The sequence below is a fragment of the Phalacrocorax carbo genome, chromosome 3 (genome assembly GCF_963921805.1).
Source record: "Phalacrocorax carbo chromosome 3, bPhaCar2.1, whole genome shotgun sequence".
Lineage (NCBI taxonomy): Eukaryota > Metazoa > Chordata > Aves > Suliformes > Phalacrocoracidae > Phalacrocorax > Phalacrocorax carbo.
In genome coordinates, this window is record NC_087515.1 from 125,516,786 (window position 1) to 125,538,887 (window position 22,102).

The 22,102-nt window shown below is 47.8% G+C and overlaps 1 protein-coding gene across 1 annotated transcript; it reads left to right on the forward strand.

Moving 5' to 3' along the window:
* Positions 1-1,296: 1,296 nt before the first annotated feature.
* EFHC1 (EF-hand domain containing 1) lies at positions 1,297-21,010 on the forward strand. Its single transcript, XM_064448242.1, has 11 exons — positions 1,297-1,417; positions 8,702-8,923; positions 9,976-10,263; positions 12,058-12,207; positions 13,651-13,843; positions 14,156-14,376; positions 15,177-15,317; positions 16,532-16,745; positions 17,380-17,527; positions 18,350-18,566; positions 20,346-21,010. Exons 1-11 carry the CDS (start codon positions 1,355-1,357, stop codon positions 20,415-20,417), a joined length of 1,929 nt encoding a protein of 642 aa, XP_064304312.1. The 5' UTR covers positions 1,297-1,354; the 3' UTR covers positions 20,418-21,010.
* Positions 21,011-22,102: the final 1,092 nt, after the last annotated feature.

Below are 22,102 nucleotides of genomic sequence, written 5' to 3' on the forward strand. Positions count from 1 at the left end.
TATCACAGCAGGGGAAATCAGAGAGAGAGCTTCAGACCCAGCACCTGCATCTGAGTCAGCAGTCACATTAGCAGCTTGCTGTCTTTCAAATCCAGCTCTTTCAGCCTTGCTTGGCCTTCAATCTATTATTTTCCTTTCTAAGCTCATCAGACTCATTTTTTTATCTCCCATCGGCTCGCTTTCTTCTCTCTCCCACACCACGCTCAGACAGACGGTCTGGCTGCATTTCTCTCTGCTTGACTTATGCTTACAAAACTCTCAGATTCTGCTGTCTGCCCTTGAATCGCAGCCTGGCCTGTCTTGTGTACCACTGATAAAGAGACCAAGAGAAAGACATACAAAACACTCTTTTCTCTGTGGTGATTGACTTTGCTTTCTTTTCTCTCCTAACGTTTGGGAGTGACTTTGGCACAACCACCTTTTCGTTGATGGCCCCCCACTGTTTCTTTTTGCTGCTTCCTTCAGGGAGAGAGAAAAATTGTGTTTAAAAGAAAGGAGCTATGCTGGTGCTACAAATTACAAACCCCACTATTGAAAAGCTAATATACTACTATATAATAAACCAGCACAACCAATTCTCCTGTTAAAATGTTTTGAGCACTCCAGGTTTGGATTCGAACCTCCACGGCTACTCCTCTGCCCAGGCAGAATCACAGGAGGCAGGGGTTGGCAGGGCCCTCTGGAGCTCACCCCGTCCCACCCCCTGCTTGAGCAGGCACCCCCAGAGCAGGGGCACAGGGCCGCGTCCAGGCGGGGTGTGAATGTCTCCAGGGAAGGGACCCCACAGCCTCTCTGGGCAGCTTGTGTATGACACTGGGACAACTCCTGAAAACACAGCCTGGATGCCACCACCCGTTTACGGAGACCAAGAGAATTTAACAGCAGGGACACAGCCCAGCTGTGCCGTGGGGGTGAGGGCCTGGCAGAGACAAGACCGAGCTTGCGCTGTGGGATGCTGAAAGGCCTCGGCTGGGCGTGAGGGGGAGGAACAACATGGCGGCAGCCTGTGTCGGGGTAGGCCGAAGGGCGCTCAAATCCCTAAGAAAACAGGATTAATGCTTTCCACAGCTCCCAGGACTGCTGTTTTTCCACTCTGCGGGGACGAAGCCACCCCATTCTCAGCCCCGGGAAGGGGCTCCGGCCCCCGCCGGTGTCGGTCGAGCCCCGCCAGCCGCGCTCCCGCCCTCCCGTTGCCACGGCAATGGCACCCCGTCGCTCGCCGCGCAGGCACAGAACTCCGCCCGGCTCAGTGCGCATGCGCGACCCCTCCGGTGAGTCATGCGCACTAGGGCGAGCCGGAGGTTGCCGTGGAGACGGCGTCCCTGGAGCGCGGGCAGGGAGCGCCCCCGCCGCCATGAGCTCGGAACCGGGGCCGGGTCTCCCCTTCCTCCCGGGCTGCGCCTTCAGGGACCCCACGGTGAGCGCGGCCCTCCGGCGTGCCCTGCCTCCCGGGAACACCTGCCCCCGTTCCCCCGGGGCGCCCCCAAGCCCGGCCTGGCCCGTGCGCCCCTGAGAGCCTCCGTGAGACCAGGCCTTTAGGCCCCCCCCCTCCCCCGCCCCCCCAGGGACTCGTCAGTGAACTGCACCCTGTCCGGCTCACCCGGGACCCCCTGAAGGCGCCCGCTGGGGAACTGGTGCTTCCTCAGACCCTCGTCTAACTCCCCAGGAGACCCCGTACCCCTAAACTCACCTAATATGTCCCGTAGGGGACATGTTACCCCCTGAACTCACCTCCTGTTCCCTCAGACCTCCCTCTAGTTCTCCCAAGAGGCCTGGTACCTCTCGAATTCACCTAATATCCCTGAGAGGACTTGGTGTCCTGTGAACCCATGTCATAGGAATCACAGAACCATAGAATGCCCTGAGCTGGGAGGGACCCACAAGGATCATTAAGTCCAGCTCCTGTCCCTGCACAGGACACCCCAAATTCACACCATGTCTCTGAGGGCCTTGTCCAAGTGATTCTTGAATATCGCCAGGCTGGTGCCGTGATGCCTCCCTGGGGAGCCTGTTCCAGGGCTCCACGACCCTCTGGGGGAAGAACCTTTTCCTAATACCCAACCTAAGCCTCCCCTGGCAAATCTCCCTGCCATTCCCTCGGGTCCTGGTGTTGGTCACCAGAGGGAAGAGACCGGCGCCTGCCCCCCTTCCTCCCCTTGGGAGGGAGCTGCAGAGCGCCATGAGGGCTGCCCTCGGCCTCCTCTGCTCCAGGCTGAACAAACCAAGGGACTTCAGCTGCTCCTTGTATGGTTTTTCCTCTAAACCCTTCACCAACTCCATGGCCCTCCTTGGGACACTCTCCAGTAGCATTATATCATTAATGTACTGTGGTGCCCAAAACTGCACCCAGCACTCGAGGTGAGGCTGCACCAATGCAGAGCAGAGCAGGACAATCCTCTCCCTCGACCAGCTGCAATACAGGGATACCTCAAACTCACCAGACACCCTTCAGGGGACCTGGTACCCTGTAAACTCATTTAATGCTCCCCGGCAGACCTAATACCCATAGAACTCTCCCCCAGGGCTTCCCAAAACCAACAAATATCAACTGAAGTCACTTCTGGGGGACCTGAACTCACCTGGTATCCCCTGAGCCCACCCACAGCAGACCTGCTACTCCCTAAGTTCTCCCAATGTAATTTAAAGTCTGTTCCCAGAGCACCAGGTGTCCCTGAGCCCACCCTCCAGGGGACTTGGTACTTTTCTCCCCAAGGAACTCCTTGTATCTTACACCCATGTGATAACCCCTGAAATTATCCTGATAGCTTTGGAGAGGTAGGTTCTCTCAGCCTCATATGAGACCCCAAAAGCTTTCTCTGTAACTGCAGAACCACTATCTGCAAACTCACCCCAAGGAGATCCAGTACCCCTGAATCCATCAGTACTTCACCCAACAGTTCATGTGATTCTCCAAGGGAAGGAGTATCCCCATATTCACTTCACATTCTTGAAACCTGATTCTCCAGGGAAACTCCTGTTTCTCTGAACCATCTCAGTTTTCCCAAACTAATTTGTTCTGAACCTGCTACTCATTCTGATACTGCTGTGTACCAGGACCCTTAAACACACCTGATACCCCCTCCACTGACTTGCTATACCCAGGAGAACCAACACTGCCTACACCCAAGCAGTTCTCCACTAAGAATTAATCCTCAAAACAATCCCTGTACACCTAGGGAAACCGGTATGTCCTGGACCCACCCACCACCCTTAGAGGGACAGATACACCCCGAAGTCACCAATCTCCTGGGCAACTGATACTTTCCTGATACCCCCTCCTCCAAAGCTCTGGTACTTCCACAAATGCTCTCCCGTTATCACCTGGAGAACTGAATCCTTGATAGTCCTTAGGGAGCTAATGGTCTGGAACCTGAGAACCTGATAGTCTTCAGGGAACTGGTGTCCCTCCACAGAACTGATTCCACCACAGCCTCCAGGATCCTGCCAAGGAAGTGAGGCCCTGACAGCTGCTCCCAGGTTCCTTGGAAGATGTAGTGTCATCCTCATCCTCCACACTTTATACCTAAATGAGGAAGCAGCCTCTCCTTTTCCCCATTCCCACGCACTGAAGATCTGATAAGAAATCCTCCCAATATCCTCTTGAAGAAGCAGTACCACAGATACTTCCTGAGTTCCTTCCAGTACTGTTTCAGGGCAGCTGACAGCTCTGCTCTTCCTTCTCCCTGGGGAACTAACACCTTGAGTCTTGAGACCATTGTTCAGCTTCAACTCAGTGCTGCTAGTGTCAGTCTGAGAAACCAGTATCCTGACTGATTCCCTCAGAATCAATGCTCCCAGACTTTTGTAGGGAACAGATGGATGAGGGCATGCCTTACATTTCCCTGGAGCTTAATGGCCTTAAGATCAGGCTCCTCCGTTCCCATAAACCTCAGTATTCTGAGTGAGACCCCTTCTTCCTCCTGCTCCTTCCCAATACATCCAGGTTGCCAGGTCAGCAGGAGAAGAGGGATCTGATGTGCTCAGGTATTCCAAGATAAGGCACCTCATGTACTTGCGTGTGAACATTTGACATGGGACATGCTGTACTCAAAAAAAAAAAAGAGCCACACCTTGGGACAGTGCTCCTTGTCCTTGATATTCCCATTGAAAACTGACACCTCCAGAACAAGCACTTCCATGCCTTCCTGGTATATCCGCTAGACTCTTCTCTGTGGAAGAGAACCTCTTACCAATCCAGTCTACCCTTTGACAAATCTTCTCAAGTGATGGTGAGCCCATGTCAGCCCACTCTGCCCTTCCCTATCACTCACAGAGCCTCTTTACTTCCCTGGACGCAGACCTCATGCTTATTTTATCTTCCAATGGAAATGCTAATTCTTCCAAAAGAGAAAAGCTTCCCTTCCATCTCCTGCCACCACAGTGCTCCTGATATTTCTAATGTAGCTGATGCTATTTCCTAAGTATCCTTGTGACAGAAATCTCTGTAACTCTGGATTGCTCCTCAGATGGGGTGGGAAGGAACCTCTAAAGGATCTTAACCACACTGATTTAGTGCTCCCTTAGGAAGATACTGTCCTATGTTTCTTAGACCAGTGGTGGTATTGTCACTTGTTTGACAGATGTGCTCTTGAAATAATGTGCTCGTGACAAGGACTGTGTCACGACGGGCTTTGGTAAACCCACTCCAGATCATTCTGGATGCTTTTGTGAGAACCCATTTTTCTCTGTTTTCCTAAGTAGGACCCTCTCTTTTCTTTATTCTGCTTGTGTGTGGATTAGGATTACCCAAGGATAAATTGTCACTGTACCAGTCTTAGTGGTGCCTTCTGGCATGAACAGTCAAACTATTTTCTAAGTCAGTGACGATTCAGTTCTTCAACAGTAAGTGGAGTAATTTACTCATAACAAATACTCTTAATCATGCAGTAATAAAGGTTATCTCAGAATTATTCTCAGCTTAATAATATTATTTCCTCAATATCATTTATAACGTCTTGGAAATCTGCAATGCAAATTGCTGCCCCTAGCAAAATGTTATTTCCTCTATCAGTAAAATCCTGCCTGCTTTAGTCATGTGAATGCTTCTACTTGACTTTAGCAGTGCTGTGTGTATGTAAGAAACACCCACGGGACTTAGCAGAGCAGATTGTTATTTTAGAGTAACTTGAAGTATTGGTAACGTTTTAAGGAGATCTGGACTCCAGAAATGGCTTTGCAGAAATGGCTTTTGTTCCTCAGGATGAGCCCTAGCGAGTGCTATCAACTCACTTTGCCTCAATTTTCCAGTCTATAAAATGGGCATTGCGATACTTGTTTTCCAAGCGAATGCTGAGAAGTGCTGAAAAAAACCTCTGTGTTCAAATAAGATAGTATTGTTATTGCTTAGTGCTCATGTGACAGAGGAACAGAGACGCTGGGAGGGGAAATGGCGTTTGTATGAAGCGTTATACACTTGGCAAAAAGAAGGACTTAATTCAATAGAATTTCTTCAGATATGGAGTGGCAGCAACTGAGATTAGGAGTTTACCTTCTGGGCTTTCCCTTTTAAATTTACATTAGTCACCTGATACTGTGAGATGTTATCTGGCATCCATGCTCACTTGGGAGAGCCTGTCGGCTTTGGGAGTCTTATGAATTTATGAGGTGTTTTCTTTAGGCAACTGTGGGCCCTTAAAAGCCTGTGCACTTCTGACAAACACTGATATTGCCCAATTTATAGACAAACTTCATGTTTTTCCTTGATATGGTAGGTTGACCCTGGCTGGATGCCAGGTGCCCGCCAAAGCTGCTCTATCGTTCCCCTCCTCAGCTGGACAGGGGAGAGGAATTATCATGAAAGACTCATGGGTCGAGATAAGGACAGGGAGAGATCACTCACCAATTACCGTCATGGGCAAAACAGACTCAACTTGGGGAAACTAGTTTAATTTATTACCAATCAGATCGGAGTAGGGTAATGAGAAATAAAACCAACTCTTAAAATCCCTTCCCCCCCACTCCTCCCTTCTTCCTGAGATCAGCTTCACTCCTGGTTTCCCCACCTTCTCCCCTCCAGCGGTGCAGGGGGACGGGGAATGGGTCTTGGGGTCAGTCCATCACATGTTATCTCTGCCGCTCCTTCCTCCTCAGGGGGAGGACTCCTCACACTCTTCCCCTGCTCCAGTGAGGGGTCCCTCCCATGGGAGACAGTCCTCCATGAACTTCTCCAGCGTGGGTCCTTCCCACGGGCTGCAGTTCTTAATGAACCACTCCAGTGTGAGTCCATTCAACGGGGTGCAGCCCTTCAGGAACAGACTGCTCCCATGTGGGTCCCCCACGGGGTCACAAGTCCTGCCAGCAAACCTGCTCCAGCATGGGGTCCTGTCTCCACGGGTCCACAGGTCCTGCCAGGAGCCTGCTCCAGCATGGGCTTCCCATGGCATCACAGCCTCCTTCAGGCATCCACCTGCTCCGGCATGGGGCCCTCCCTGGGCTGCAGGTGGCTATCTGCTCCACCATGCACCTCCCCGGGCTGCAGGTGGCTATCCGCTCCACCATGCACCTCCCCGGGCTGCAGGTGGCTATCCGCTCCACCATGCACCTCCCCGGGCTGCAGGTGGATATCCGCTCCACCATGCACCTCCCCGGGCTGCAGGTGGATATCCGCTCCACCATGCACCTCCCCGGGCTGCAGGTGGATATCCGCTCCACCATGCACCTCCCCGGGCTGCAGGTGGATATCCGCTCCACCATGCACCTCCCCGGGCTGCAGGTGGATATCTGCTCCACCATGCACCTCCCCGGGCTGCAGGTGGATATCTGCTCCACAATTAACCTACACGGGCTGCAGGGGCACAGCCTGCCTCACCATGGTCTTCAGCACGGGCTGCAGGGGAATCTCTGCTCCAGTGCCTGCAGCACCTCCTCCCCCTCCTTCTTAACTGACCTTCGTGTCTGCAGAGTTGTTTCACATATTCTTGCTCCTCTCTCCAGCTGCAATTGCGCAGTTTGGCTTTATTTTTTCCCCCTTAAGTATGTTATCCCAGAGGCGCTACCACCATCACTGATGAGCTTGGCCTTGGCCAGCAGTGGGTCTGTCTCAGAGCCGGCTGGCACTGGCTCTATCAGACATGGGGGAGGCTTCTGGCAGCTTCTCACAGAAGCCACCCCTGTAGCTCCCCCCGCTATCAAAACCTTGCCACGCAAACCCAATACACTTGAATATTTTTTCCACAGCTTTCCCTTGGTATTTATTTAAAAGAAGGAAATGGCAGTTCTGTGGCAGGGCTAATGTTTATAACACATTCTGCTAACATGTCGTTCAGTAAGCTCTTTTGTTTTCACCTGAACCTGTTTTCCTAACTGCTCTGTCCACAGTATTGCAAAGTCCGTAGTACCAGTGTAAAGAGAAAACAGGCAATTATGTGAAATTCAAGTGGGGCCTTGAAGGTATAAATAAGATTAGAGGCTTAACCATGAGGGGTGTGGGAGGGGGGTGGAGAAGCAGCGGTTCACATGCCTGAGGTTGGGCAGATTGCAAGTCTGGAAAAGGAGCTGAAGTTTGTTCCTTCAGCGCTAGAAATGCGTACAACTCTGTTTTATTTGGCAGAAGTCAAGGTAAAGTCAGGGATTTTATTATCAGGGACTCACAATTTCTCCTGTTTTCTCTGGAGCATTAAGCATTGAAAGCTCGGTGGGACCATGCAGGCACGTGTTATTTCAAATGCTTTCAGGATTGCAGGTGAGGTACCAGGTGTGGTGGGCGGTACAGCAAGTCAAGTAGCTTGGTGTCACTCAAGTCCGATCCCAGCCTTCAGTAGTGAAGAACAGGACTGGGCTGACAGAGATCAGGTCCTATTCACAGCTCTGACATTTTCTTGTTGCGTGTCCTTAATCAAAGCAGGGATGTTCCTGTGCCATCTGGATAATTATTTAGTTTGAAGAATGGAAAGCTGGCGTGAGGCAGATAGCAAAGACAGGTGAAAGGCTCCAAGAAGCTCAAAACCAAGATTAAACCAACAAAGCAAAAATAACAGGCAAATCCCAGAGCCAACATTATACAATGCTCACAAAGATAGAATTCTTGTCTTATCAGGCTTCTCATTAATCTGCTATAGGGTCTTACACCAGGGTTGTGGTTATTTAATGTGTGACCCTTGCATGGACTGTGGAGAGAAGTGGTGAAACAGCTAATGTGCTTTGGTAGGTTTCATAATTGCAGTTCTGTGAGCATAACACACCTTGATTTAGCCCAGCGAAGAAAAATTCAGTGAATATCATCCCCAGGAAGGGGGTGATAAAATAAATAGTGATGGAAAGCACAGAGGGTGCACAAGGTGTAATAGTCAAGGGAGCACCGTAAAGCACTAACAGAGTGAGGTCCCATGGTGCTCTCTACTGCCATAACAGATCAGGGAACGAAGAGTCTGCGAGAGAAATACTAGGGCAGAGAAAATGCTGTCACCTCATTCTAGGCACTGAGAATAGTGGCAATAGGGAAATTAAGCTCTACGGGAATCTGTGCCAGTGCTAGGATTTGAGTTCACTCCAACGCTTTGTTCCTCCAACCACTTACTGTTTTTTCAGCCTTCTTGATCTAAGTGTAAAATCTGATTATAAATAACTGCTGCAGCAGGTTTTAATAAAATGCGGGGGGGGGGGGCATTCTGGATATTACACACTCCTACTTTTTTTCTCTGCTTTCAGTAGCCATATCTACTTAGTAAATGTAGTCTTTTTACAGCTGGATTTCCTTCCACAGAAAACATCTTTTCATCGGTCCCAGACACTGGGCTACAAAAATGGATTTGCCTTTTCCCGGCTGCCAACAGTGGGGATCGGTGGGGAGCGACTATATGTGAATCAGCTTTCTCAAGCTGAACTAGAGGAATTATCCAGCCAGAGACCCACACTGATCTATGGGCAAGCCAAGCAGGCTCCACCTTCAGGCTTTGTTCCAGCACACGTGGCTTTTGACAAAAAGGTATAAAGAAGCTTATTCCAGGAATATCGCTGGCCAAGTCCGGAGACATAAACAGTCAGCTCCAGGGTTCATGGGACAGTGTACAGCAGTTTTCAGATGCCATAGCCCTTAGTCAGAGACAGCTGAACCTCAGACTGAAAGAGGCTTTCTTTGCTCGGGAGGAGGATTATAATACGTAAACGATGTAAGACATTCCCCACAAGTTACGCTACAGCATTTCTAGCAGGCATTGGAAAAGAAGTTTGATTAACACTGAAAAGCTTCAGTTTATAACGACTACCCTGTAAACCACAGCCTGGCCTTCTGTGTTTCCAAAACTATGCTGAGATTGTAAATGAGCTTAAACTGTAAAGGGCAGTCTGCAGTGGGGACCTGTTAGACTGTTTAACTGTGGTCCATCTAATTATGCTTGGGTTTGTCACCAGAGAGTGTTACAGCCTGTACTGCCCCAGTAGTACTTCCTGCGTTATATCTTGGTGTTCCTAGCAGACTAGGAGGTGGCTATGTGTCTGCTTGGCACTCCTGAGCTGACTCTTGATTTTAAATGTGCCGGTGGCACAGACTGCAAGCTGGCGAGTGCAGCCGCAGCTACGGACAGAGCAGTTGCTGCAGAGCGTGAAGGCTCAGCAGACCTGAGCGCGTGCCCGGGTTTGCACGCTGCCAGGCAGGCCTGGAAAGGCAGTCCGCAGCCAACCCTCAGCCCATCTGTGAGACAGTCTGGGGAACAGATGTGCTGTGTTAATTACTGAGGCTGTTCCTTCAGAGTAATATAGATGTTACCGTTTAATCTGTCAGATACTTCTCTGCCCCTTCATTCAAGCCAGAGTAGCAGTGGGGCTCCCAGTGCTGCTTGGGGAAGTCGCGGTCCCTTTTGAAGCACTTTTGCTGTCTAGTAGGGACTTGCTGGCTTTATCATCGCTTAATTACCTAGGCCTGTAGGCTGATGTAGGCTGCTAAAGCACACTACAAATAAATTATTTGTCTTAATAGATTAATCATGGTGTTCAAATTGTTTCTCTCATTCTCCCTTTGGGATTTGGCTCCTTTGGCAGATTTTGAAGTTTGATGCCTATTTCCAGGAAGATGTTCCTCTCTCAGCACAAGAGTGTTACCGGATCCGCCAAGTGGGTATCTATTACTATTTGGAAGATGACACCATGTCCGTCATAGAGCCCGTTGTGCAGAACTCTGGTCTTCCTCAAGGCAAACTTATCAGACGCCACCAGGTGCCCAAGAATGACCGTGGGGATCATTACCACTGGAAAGATCTGAATCGGGGCATGAGCATCACCATGTATGGCAGGACGTACCGCATAGTTGACTGCGACCCATTCACGCAGGTGGGTCGCTTGTACCGAGAACACTGACACAGAGCATCCCAGAAATTACAGGTGGCCAGACCTGTTAGAGTCCAGGAGTCTGCATCTGTAGCTTTCAGAGTAAGGTTGCTTGCAATCTTCCATTTTGCTTTTTGTGAAGACTTCTTTCTGCAGATCAGTGCTGAGTTCAAGGTATGATATTTGCTGAGGGCATACTACTTGCTCAGTGTATTTGCCCCAGGCCTGCAGGGAGTCCATCCTTTGTCCTCAGGGCTTCTCCTTACAATACAAATTCTAAGTTCATTTCTGTGTGTACAACAGTTTAACTGCTTAGAGTCCAGATGAAGATGAAAACTCCTGATCCTAACTCTTTTCTGACTTAATACTCTTCTGTTAAGAATAGGGGAAGGGAATGCATTCAGTACGCTGCGCCCATCTACAGCCAAGGCAGAAGAGTGGTTGTGATCCGTGGGTTGAGAATCATGGTAGGAACTGACCTTTCTAAGAGAGCTTACTCATTGCTTTTCTATTTCTGGCTTTTTCTGTACCAGTAAATGAAATAATAACAGTCCAACGAAAAATAATAACAAATACCAGTAAAATGGTATCCTGTTAGATTGTCCCCAGTATAATCTCAGCCCTAGTCAACCACTCTTCTTCCAAGCAATTCCCAGGAGCAGTCCAGGAGTCAGAATGCTCCAGGAACCATTCCCAATAGGTGAGTTACGTGCAGCCAACCTGTCCTGGAGGCTGAGAGAGTTCAGATGCAGGCTGTTCCTTGCCTGTTGGCCTCAGTGCCCAGGAATGTTCCCAAGCACGTATAATATGTTGGTATATACATGGCTGTTGAGAACATGTGGGGCCAGCTCTGCTGGAACTGGATGACTGTTAAAGTCAGTTTGCATCAGATAAAGAGCTGGTTCTCATGTGAATGTTGGTTGGTTGATGGAAAACATGAAATGAGCTACGGGGGTCTACATCTCAAGGTCACTAGTCTATTTATCATTAACTGACATCCTCCAGACCAGAAAACAGTGAGTCTGAAAGTGTGAACCTGCTTTGTGAGTCTTCAGGGTGATCTCACATGCCGGTTGGAGATGTTTGCATAGGTGCTTCCTGAGCTGAATGTTTTCATGGGCCACTTCCCCAGGCCAAAAAGGGAAGTCCATTGAGTTTAGAGGCTGTTTTGGGTGACTGATGTGAGTACACAAGTAATACCCTACACAAGTAATACCCTGGAGTTTGTTGACACATCCAAGCTAAGGAAAAAATCTGTTTATAAACAAACAGATTGTCCTCTTTCTGTGGCAAAAGTACTCCTGAAACATGGTCTGAAGCTGCCACTGTGGCACATATCCTCGTGGGCCTAGTGTGGGTAACACTAACTTCCACTGTCTGACACACTGGGGAGCCCTAGGTCTGTTGCAAATTCTGACTGACTACATCTGTGATTATGCACTAATTTAATTTTTTTCATTTATGTAAAAGGGATCAACTGACAGTTATTCTCCATTTAAAGCCCTAAGGGCAGGGAAAACTGGTCAAGTAAAATCTGAGTTAAGTTGTTTAGGACAGGACTGCCCTGAGTAATTAAAGGGGAAGCAAAGCTTAGAAGCAGCTTAAACAGAAACATCCTGGTCATCCTCTATTGTGCTTGTTATTGCAGTAGAACTAATACTGCTGCAGCCTGGTGGTCTGTGAGGAATGAACTTGCAGTGTTCTGACAACACTCTTTTCCGCCCATCTGTAATCTCTAGTAACCTCCTTTACCTTCAGAACTCACGGCAGCATTAATACCTTAGATGACCTTCCTAGGTGTTCCTGGAGAGCCAAGGAATTGAACTGAACCCTCCAGAGGATATGGCTTTTGATCCTTACACAGAACTGCGCCGGATGCCTATGCCCACGTACATCACACCATCAGATTTCGACCAACTCAAGCAGTTTCTGACTTACGACAAGCAGGTGAGAGAGCTGATAGCGATTACGCATGTTACAGACGGTATCTGTTATTGAAACATGAGTTTTGTGAGTGTCTACAACCTTACTCATTCTAAAAAATCTCAGTCCACTGAACAGACTCCAGTTTTGCTCCCGTCTTGGCTTTAGTAAGAAAGAAATCTTTTTTCTTTTTACTGGGCTTTGTGCCTTGTGAACAGCTTCTCTTTGGATTGCAGAGCCTGTGCTGTAGATCCTCCATCTCACTTTCTGTTGGGGTGAGATAAGCCACCTGCTTCGGGAAGTTAGCAGATAGGGCCAGATGCAGTTCCAATATGAACGGGCATGTTGCATCCACTCCTCTCTTCCTCCAAAACATTGATGCCAGGTGCCAGAGTGGACAATTTCAGGCAAACACAAATGCCACTTGCTTTCACTGAGTTATCCCTGTGCACACAGTTGACTAACACTCTCCTCCCTGCTCCTCTGAATCTGCTTTTCATCTAACAACAATGTAAGAAACACTATAGACTACATCTATACTGGAAAATAAACCAGGGTCAGGACACGACCTGAGTTCTGCATATTGTCCCTGGACAGCTATCAATCAAACATTTCCTGGCCATCAGCTAGGTGTTAGTTAGCACAGGCCAGGATCATTTCCAGTTGCCATTTTGGATATGGTCACACTGTTTTGAGGGGAGCAGGCAGTTTTGCTGTGTGGATGCAAGCTGGGCCATACCTGCCCTTTTACTGCCAGTTTATAGCCTTAGTGACTCCGGTCTACGCTGGGCCAACTGCCTGCAACAGCTATTGGGCTGCCTGTTTGGGAGCTGTACCTTGGGGAACCCTTGAGCATCACAGTGTGAAGAGTGAAGAGTTTGATTTCTGTAGCATTAAAAGAAGATATTTCCACTAGGCAGAAATAAGATGGGATCTGCAGTGAATGCAGCCTCCTCAGGACTGCTGAGTGCCTTCCCCTCTGCCTTCTTCAGCATTAGAGTAATAAAGGATTGCCATGCAACCTCTAAGAGGTTTAAGAGTCAAAACAAGATTCTGTCTTGCTGTATTAAATTTCATTATAAAAATCACTTCCCTTAAGACTACTTCCGTACTCATTCCTGGGCAATTATTTTCCGCGGCTTTTTAATCACTCCCCCCCCATTTTTCCTCATGCTTCCTGAACTAAATTTATTGTCTTAGCATAGACTGCTCTCTCTCACTTGCTTCTGTCAAGGTAAGCCAGGCCTGTCGAGCTCTCCAAGCCCCTGCTGCCCTTCTCACTGCTGCCTCAGCAGCCCATTCATCCCAGTACCCACAGTACAAGGGCTTGATTCTTCTATACCTGGCAGAAAAGACTGGTGAGATGCCTCCAATCACCCAACCCATTTCAACCCACTTCATTTGGACAAAGCATCAGTGATCCTAAGCCATATTTGTCTTCTCTGCCTCTTTTTTCTCCACCCCCAGGTCCTTCGCTTCTACGCCATGTGGGATGACACTGACAGCATGTTTGGTGAGACTCGGCCTTACATCATCCACTACTACTTGGCAGATGACACAGTGGAGGTTCGGGAAGTCTACAAGCAAAATGATGGTAGAGACCCATTCCCAGTACTGATAAAACGCCAACGCTTGCCCAAAACCTTTGTGGACAAGAAAAGTAAGTCTAGATTGGCCAGCACATCCGTCTGTGCTGAAGTGCCTTGGTGGGTAGATACATATGTGGTGGCTGTGTCAGAGGTACACCGAGTCTGGAGAATTTTTGCTGAGAACTCCAAGCGTCATCAATTTTTGGCCAAAGAAAAGGTCTTTAAATGATCACTAAATTCTTTATCTTTTGGGAAACCGTGGCAGGACCGCAGCACCAACAGCTCCCCGAAGCTATTTATACAGCTCGCTTTTGCATCCTTTTTCACAAGGAAATGTTAACATCTACCTGATTGATTTTTCCTTTTGTCTGCCTTGTGCTTAGAGACCTTCCCAAGCTGTGTGCTGGAGATCTCTGATCAGGAGGTACTTGAGTGGTACACAGCGAAAGATTTTGCTGTCGGCAAATCTACCACCCTCCTTGGGCGCACCTTCTTCATCTATGATTGCGATGAGTTCACACGAAATTTCTATCGTGACAAATTTGGTATCACAGACTTCCAGCCCGTGGAAATAAAGAAGAAACCACTTGAGGAAGTTCCACAGGTACTGCAAACAATTTCTTAAAGGAAGGGAGGGAAGGAAGCAGTCGGTATAAGCTCTTATAGTAAAATATAGGTTCAGCTTAGTGAGAACCTATAGTAAACAAGTTCAGCTTAAAGAAAAGAGCAAGTAACTTGGAAAAGACAAGGCAAGAATGGTCATAATATAAAAATGAAAGTCCTCTGAAACTGTTGTATTCTAATACTGTAAAGGACAAAGCACTTGCTAATAGTGATAGAAAGAACTCTGGTTATGTCTATACTAGAAAATCAAACAGTGTCAAGGTTTGGTTTTGGCTGGGAAGCCAACTGGCACAGTATGGCTGTACTCATATTACTAAACTCTCCCTCACCCTCCAAAACAGGGTTGCTAAGTCCAAACTGCTTACCGGGGGTGGTCACAGCCCTTGTTACCTCCTAAACTGAGCCTAGGAACGGTCTGGAGTGCTAGCTGGCCTAGACCACAAACTTGATGGGGATTAGGTTAACAGTGTAAACATGCAGATGATTGAGTTCCTGTGCACGGGAAGGTTTAATTATTACTATAGTCATAGTCTGTTTATTCAGAGAAATTACCTGGCTTTCTGAATTTCAGATTTTCTTAATTCTCTTAAATATTTTCTGTAAGTAGGGCTGCAACATATGGCCAGGCTAAAGTGTCTCTACTGGACAGGATGTCACAGCTATTGCTACCTGGTGACAGAAGATTTCTTTCCAAACAGATAGTTTCTGATAAACTCTCTTGCAAACACTGTCTTGTTGGCAGTTTCAGCCGGTTATGTTTGATGTCTCCTCTGGATGCAGGTAATTCCTCCCTATAATGGTTTTGGCATCCTTGAAGACTCTCTTCAGAACTGCTCTTCTCTGCTTCCAAAGCCTCCCCGGAAAGATGTAATTAAGATGCTAGAGAATGACCACAAGGTGCTGCGATACCAGTTGGCCCTGGTAAGTGCTTTCCCTGATGGTATAGTGCCAGCTTATGTTGTAGAGTCAGAAGGATGGGAGCCACAGCCTGCTCAGAGAAGGCTGTTAGCAATTTCTCCTCTGTGCTGGTGGGAAAAAAAAGTTCCCCAAGCCAACACGAGTGGCCCTCAGGGGATGCCGTTGGGTTATTGTGTACTCGCTGTGACAACTAGTAGCACGCAAAGGTAGAAAAAAAAACAAGGCCAGAAAGTACAAAACAGACACGCTACAAAACCACAGCCATTTATGGAAAAACTCCCACTGACATCAGCACGTGACAGATGGCCCTAACTGAAACAGCATTGCAACTGGGCACTGTGCCTCTGCCTGCCTTCAACCGCTGCCACAAGTGTGAGCTTGCTGTCTCTCGGCTGCTGGCTCCCAGCACCTGGCCTTCTCCAGGCTAGTCCTGCCCGCAGCAGCCAGCGAGGGGCTGTGCTAGCAGAGTAGCCAAGTGCCAGTGCAGAAGCCGGGGAGTCCACGGGGACAGTGCTGTCCACCCACGACAACATTCAGGCCCTGGCCTTTGTGCCAGCTTTACGGTTGGTTTATGCAAGGAGCCTCTGGCACATCCAGCAGCAGCAATGGCATTTCCTGTGCTGCCTGGTGCCTGCCCTCTCCAAACACTCAGGGTCAATAAGGGCTGATTTCTTTTTCCTATTGTGCAGCAGTTGCTAAAGGTCACAGCTGACGGGTTCAGATCCACTTAATTTTAAACTAAGCAAGTAAACCTACTGGTGTGTCAGGAAATGTCTTCCTGTGACTAAGAGCTGGAAGCAGCACCAGCCTCTCTCAGGCACTTACTATAATGAAAAATATAACTTTCATACTGACTTTTACAGCCAGTCTCTCTGTGACGAATAATTCCATAAAGGGTATTCCTTGTCTTGGATTACTCGTCTGTGGAAACACTGAATATACTTGGTCACTGCAGCCCAGATTCTGCTTCTGTTGGCCTGACTACAGCAAGTAACCTCTGAAATTCAGACACCTGATGCTGTCTAGGGCTTCGTTACACTATGTCAGCATATCTGTAGCTTTTGGCCTACATTAAGTGCCTTGTTTAGTCAGCTATAAAAAAAAACCAGCTATGAGATCTGTGTTCTTATGAGTGGGCTACTAGGTACTCCTAAGCATGCCAGGAAAGAAAAACCTGGTTCAAATGTTCTTTTCCAAAGCCACTACCTTTCCTGTAGGAATCACCAAACCCTGAGGACAGAAAGCGTCGTTTCATCCTCTCTTATTTCCTCTCCAATGACATGATCAGCATCTATGAACCCCCAGTCCGTAACTCTGGCATCATTGGAGGCAAATACTTAGGAAAGACCCGAGTCGCCAAACCAGGCTCTACTACAGAGAATGCCATGTATTATGAGCCCTCTGACCTCACCATCGGTTCTACAATTGAAGGTAAAATTCAGCCTGGATCGATAACACTGTCTGAGCATTGGTTTTCAGTGCCTGCTCTGGTATGTCATTTATTGCACAGACAGTGCATACACCTTTCTTCTCTTGAAAGATCCGTTCCTCCTGGCTTTCATCACATTTGAGTTTCCAGATCACCAGCTGGTGTACGTTGATATTACTCTGTTATTGTCAATGTTTGGACCTTTGACATAATTAGGAAAAGAGCTACATTCTTCATAGTATGTGTTCAGTTTACATTTTGGGACCTGCCAGGATTCACAGGGTTAAAGCTATGACAGATGACTTCAAGTAGTGAAGGCCTATCCTGTAAGGAATATCTATCCTGTAAGGAAAATAAGTGAAATACTGGAATATCAGAAGCACACCTTCTGCTAATGGGGGGAGTCGTTGTAAGCACAGGCATGGGGCCTTTGCTCTCAGCAGCTGCTTTTCCTGTAGTGAAACTCCCTTTGAGTCAGAGAAACTATTCTCCCTTCAAGGACTGAAACAAACAGCAGAGCTCGCTCAAACCTGAGCCCAGCCACAAGAGAGAAACCGTGCTCTCTCCTGGATGATAAAGTGACTTACCCATGCTGAAAGGCAAGTAACGCTGCTTTCTTTAATGCCTCCTCCCCAGTGTTTGGCCACAGGTTTGTAATCACTGATGCTGATGAATACGTGCTTAATTATATGGAGAGCAACGCAGAGAGTTTCCCTGCGGCAACACTGCAGTCTCTGAGGGATCACTTTCGTCCACGGCAGGTGGTAAAGGAGCCTGCCAACAGGTAGGCTTCAAAGGATGGTGTTGTGGAGCTAAATAAGACTCAGGGTTGACAGCTGAGGGCATTTCCAGCCTGCTGTCTAATGGCTTCTCAGCTGATTATTCAGCTCCAATAGTCTGTGTCTGGTTCAAGAGGGGTTCAAGTGTGTACAATATGATGTTGCAGCTGCTGCTGACCCAAAAAGCTTGTGGGCCAGCTCTGGCTTAGCAGCAGAGATACTTTCAGCTAAATGGACACAGTCACCTTTTCCCAAAAGACGGCAGTTAACTGTAACAGATGCTGCAAACAGTATCTGCATGAGCTACTAGATGGTTGCAGGCTCAGCAGAGAGTTGGTGGGTTTTTTTTTTTCATTTGCTCTGAGTGTGCTTATCAGCCTATCAGAACTTAGCCCACATCCTCTTTTTCAGCTGTCTGGACCCATTTCGGGTGACCCCATAATAACCCTATTACTTCACAACACACTTTGGAGTGTGTGGTAGTTCAGGGGCTCTGGTTGAAACTAGAGTTGCATGCCGTTCCTGGGACCGTGGGGAGCGCACACGGAAACACTCCTTGTCCCAGAGCACTTGCAGACAAAAGGTGCATGGGGGAAATGTCCTGCAAAGGGAAAATAGCTTACCTAATGCTCTGAGAGCAAGACTGAGCTTTGTCTCCAAGTCCAAGCTGAGATGAACTTGCCATAAAACCCAAGAACTCCAGGAGCCTTCTGTGTATTCAGAAATACAGTGTGGCCAGCCATGGTGGGCAGCCAGCACACAAGTGTCACAGTGAGGCTGCCAGAAGTAGCTTTTACATGAAGTCCTGTTCTTCCTTTCTTCTACAGTGACATCCCCACACTTGGGACCAGCAAGCAGGAACTGGATGAATTAATTGTGCAGGTTCAGGAAGAGCTGAAGCTCCATAAGTACTTGAACAAGAAGAACATTCAGGAAGCGTTTCTTCAGTGCGACAAGGATGGCTCTGGCGTCCTGGACAAAGCAAAATTTTTAGCCCTTTGCGACAGCTTGAGTGTGCCGACCAACGCCTTTCTGGTTAACAAGGTCAGAAGGAAGGGGTGCTGTGCATATTGAATTCCTCTCCTACAGCTCTTCAAAAGAGCTCTTCTCCAAACCAACCCTAGCCAGGCGAGACCAACAGCTGCTCTACCCTACAAAGGGGAACAGCTTCAAGAAGAGGGAAAGAGAGTCCCAGTTCAGAAGGGCCTCTGAGCTGTTATACTGAGCCTGTCTCTTCATGGAGGAGATAATAATTGTTGTCCTCTAAGTAAGGAGGAGAAATGTTACCCAGGTTGCCCCCAGAGGAGCAGCCTAATGTTTGGCTGCACTGTTATGTGAAGCCTGAAAATGCCTGGTGACTTAGGTCTCAGAGATGAGCAGGAGAGGTATAGCATGATAGAGGTCAGGCCTAGGCTACTGCAGAGCTACTGAGTCTGTGTCATGACTTAAGCACACCTGGGCTTGAGTAGAGATGACACTGAGGTGCTTAGAGAATGAGCCTTAGGAAAGCTTAGCTGAGTTTTGGATTTAAGTGTATTGAAGAGTTGAGAACTAAGTATTGTACCAAAAAAAAACCCCCAACACCCCAGAAAAGAAATTAGAATCATAACCACTTGCTTAATACAACTAAAACATAGGCTCACTGGGCACTATGAGCAACCGCACACAGAGGTCACCGTCTGCAGAGCAGAAAATGTGAGGATACTGAAGAGAAAAAGTCATCCAGTGGGGATGGAGGATCCTTTCAGGAATATGACTGGCAAGGATACTTTCCTAGCATAATGTGATAAGCAGTAGATTAGTGGCCAATAAAGGCAGACTCAGAGTTTAAAGAAAGAGTTCATCAGAGACCACTCTGCCCTGAGGAATTTACAATGTGGTGACAGTCCTTCCTGCTTCCACTCTGAGAATGGGAGATGAAGTGACATGCCCAAGAGTGTGAGGGGAACCTGTGACAACCGAGGCTTAACCCCCATGTTTGAATCTCCATCTAGGACCTATGCACTGAAAGTAGCCCTCTTGTCTCTTGAAATCTTAATAAGAATATGCCCAAAGGTCTCAGAAGTGAGGCGGTGCTATAAATTAAACATACGGCAGATAGTTAACTACGCTCTGGATTGGAAGGGAGCACAGCTGTCAGTCACACAAGAGCAACCCTAGTAAATCTGTCTCCAGGCGACAAGGGGAAGAAGAATCCTTTCAAGGAACTGTAATATTAGACCTTTTCCATCTCCCTGGGTGTCAGAAGATTAGTTATGCAATTAAAGAAACAAAAGCCCCCTTTCTTCCCCTTAAGCACACAGAGGCTATAGCTCTGCACCAAAATGCAGGGTCAGGCCCAGGTACCAGAACTGGCTCATTAGTAGGACTGTCACTGAGCTCAATTATCTGTGTCTCCACTTTATGCCATCAGCGCACACCAAAGCGACACCGGTGAACAGGAACTGTTCAGATATGCTGCCCTCATCCCACTTTGGCAACGATTTCTATGGGGTTTCTGAAAGATTTGCTGTGGCCTATGTCAGTCTGTGGCCACACTTTAATTTTTCTGGATCTGTTGCTACTGTGGTGATGCTTAGAAGGCAATCAGGATCAAACTCAGACACGCTAACTCTTCTCCTTGCATAGATTACTGCCATCTATAAGCATTCAAGGTTACCTGTGATTCAGGACTACTAAGGTGGGAGGCTCTTCGGCACAGGGGCATAAGATCTGCTCTGTCACACAAGGTGTACCTCTGAGCACTTCCCCCTAAAAAAAATTCCCCAAACTTGCAGCCTCCAACTCTTTATGTTGTTTGTTGGTTTTGTTTTTCCCCCCCAGCTGATTGACCTGTGTTCTTGCGGAGAAGACAAGATAAACTACCATGACTTCCTTAGAGCCTTCCCCTCCTGATCTTCCCCCAGAAGCCGAAGAACAAGACCAGCAATAAAATTCTTAGCTGAGTGAACTTTAAGACATTGTAATTCAAAAAGCATGCTCTAGTCTTCATCCTCGCTTCACTCACTGTCCCCCTTCCCTTCACACCAGAGCCAATTAATTTCACCCTCACTTTGCTAACTTTATTTCCTTCCAAACCTCTCCCTGCCCTTTAAGCTACCACCAAATTCAGTCTCACAGCTGCTGGATATTGAAATGAAACTCTCATAAGGAAGAACTTCAGAGAACCAAAGCCAGGTTCTCCTGTTGATTTCTCAACTTTTTAATACAGTACAGCAAGGCTTGCTAGAGCTAAAGCTCTCTAAAACCTGGAATGATAACTACTCTAGATTTCTCTTATGGAGTCAAAAGGGGCCCTTCACCTTCAAGCAGGTAAGATTGCCAGTTTATATTGTTATTTGTATTGCAAGAAGATCTAAGGGCCCTGCTATGGACCACAATAAACTCACGCTTGCTAGTCTGAATGTAACCAAGTCATGCAAGGCTGCTATGAAAGTGTTAATAAATCTGCTTTAAATAAAAGTACCTCATGACTGGAATAGCTAAGGATTAACGTGGGGAAAAAAACCCCACAAAGCTGTGATTCTGGGTTTACTTGAAGTGGTGATTTTAGCTCTCACATAGCTATGGAGATAGCAGGGGTCTGTACACAAATCTGCTGACAGCAGCTTTGCATTTTTTAACAAAAGGTTGGGAGAATGGTTTTAGGACCGAGATACTATCTAAACCCACCTTATGCAACCTGTCACCTTACCAGACAGGTCCAATGAAAAGGGAATACTGGCAGTTTGCATAGCAATAGAGTTATGACTCTTGTGCTCCACCTACGAGTCACATTCCTCTCCATGACGGTAAACATGGCAGGGACCTTCTCAACCCAAGTGACACCTGCCAGGTATCGCCATTGAGCACATATGAAAGGCAGCTTTCGTGCACACAGGAGGGAACAAAGCTCTTTGGAACAAAATCCTTATTTAAATGAGCTTTTGTGCTGTGAATTCCCACTTCCCCTCAGACAGCCGAGACTCTCCGCATGACAGCTCCCCTCCTGCCTCATCAGAAAGGTCACCGCTCTTCCCTTCTGGGCCCGTTTTGTGCTGCTGCTTACTCCGACCGAGAATCACGCTCTCAGATCCACCTTGGATTTCAAAGAACGGCTTGGCATTGCATGAGGTGCCTCCCAAGCAGCAGCTGACAAAGGCTAACTTGTAAAGACCACCTTAATCACCTTTTCCAGAGACCAACAACTTAGAGGTGAGATTACTGGAGCCATAGGCTGTGGAAAAGAAAGTCAGAAACTGTTTTCTGCACGTTATGAAAACTGTAACCTAATACTCAGCTAATCATGTAGAGCGCCCGGGACCAGCTGCAGAAAGTATACAATTTAGCTCACTGTGAAGTATGCACCTAAACCACATCAGATAAATCATATCCTGCAAATGCCCTTATCCTCCACTCCCAGCGATGAAGGCAGCCATAGATAACTAACTCAGAAGCAGCTGCCCATGCTGTAGACATGGGAAATGTGAGCTGAACGCCAGCTGTGGGGAATATAAGGACACAAGACGCTGCACCAGAGGGAACGGACGAGTCTGGTAAGGCAGGAGAGAGACAAGTACAACCCATCGCAGCTTGCTTTG

Coding starts and splice junctions, on each gene's coding strand:
- EFHC1 (XM_064448242.1), top strand. CDS start 1,355: ATGAGCTCGGAACCGGGGCCGGGTCTCCCCTTCCTCCCGGGCTGCGCC. Junction 12,208..13,650: donor TTCTGACTTACGACAAGCAG/GTGAGAGAGCTG, acceptor CTCCACCCCCAG/GTCCTTCGCTTCTACGCCAT. Junction 15,318..16,531: donor TGCGATACCAGTTGGCCCTG/GTAAGTGCTTTC, acceptor CCTTTCCTGTAG/GAATCACCAAACCCTGAGGA.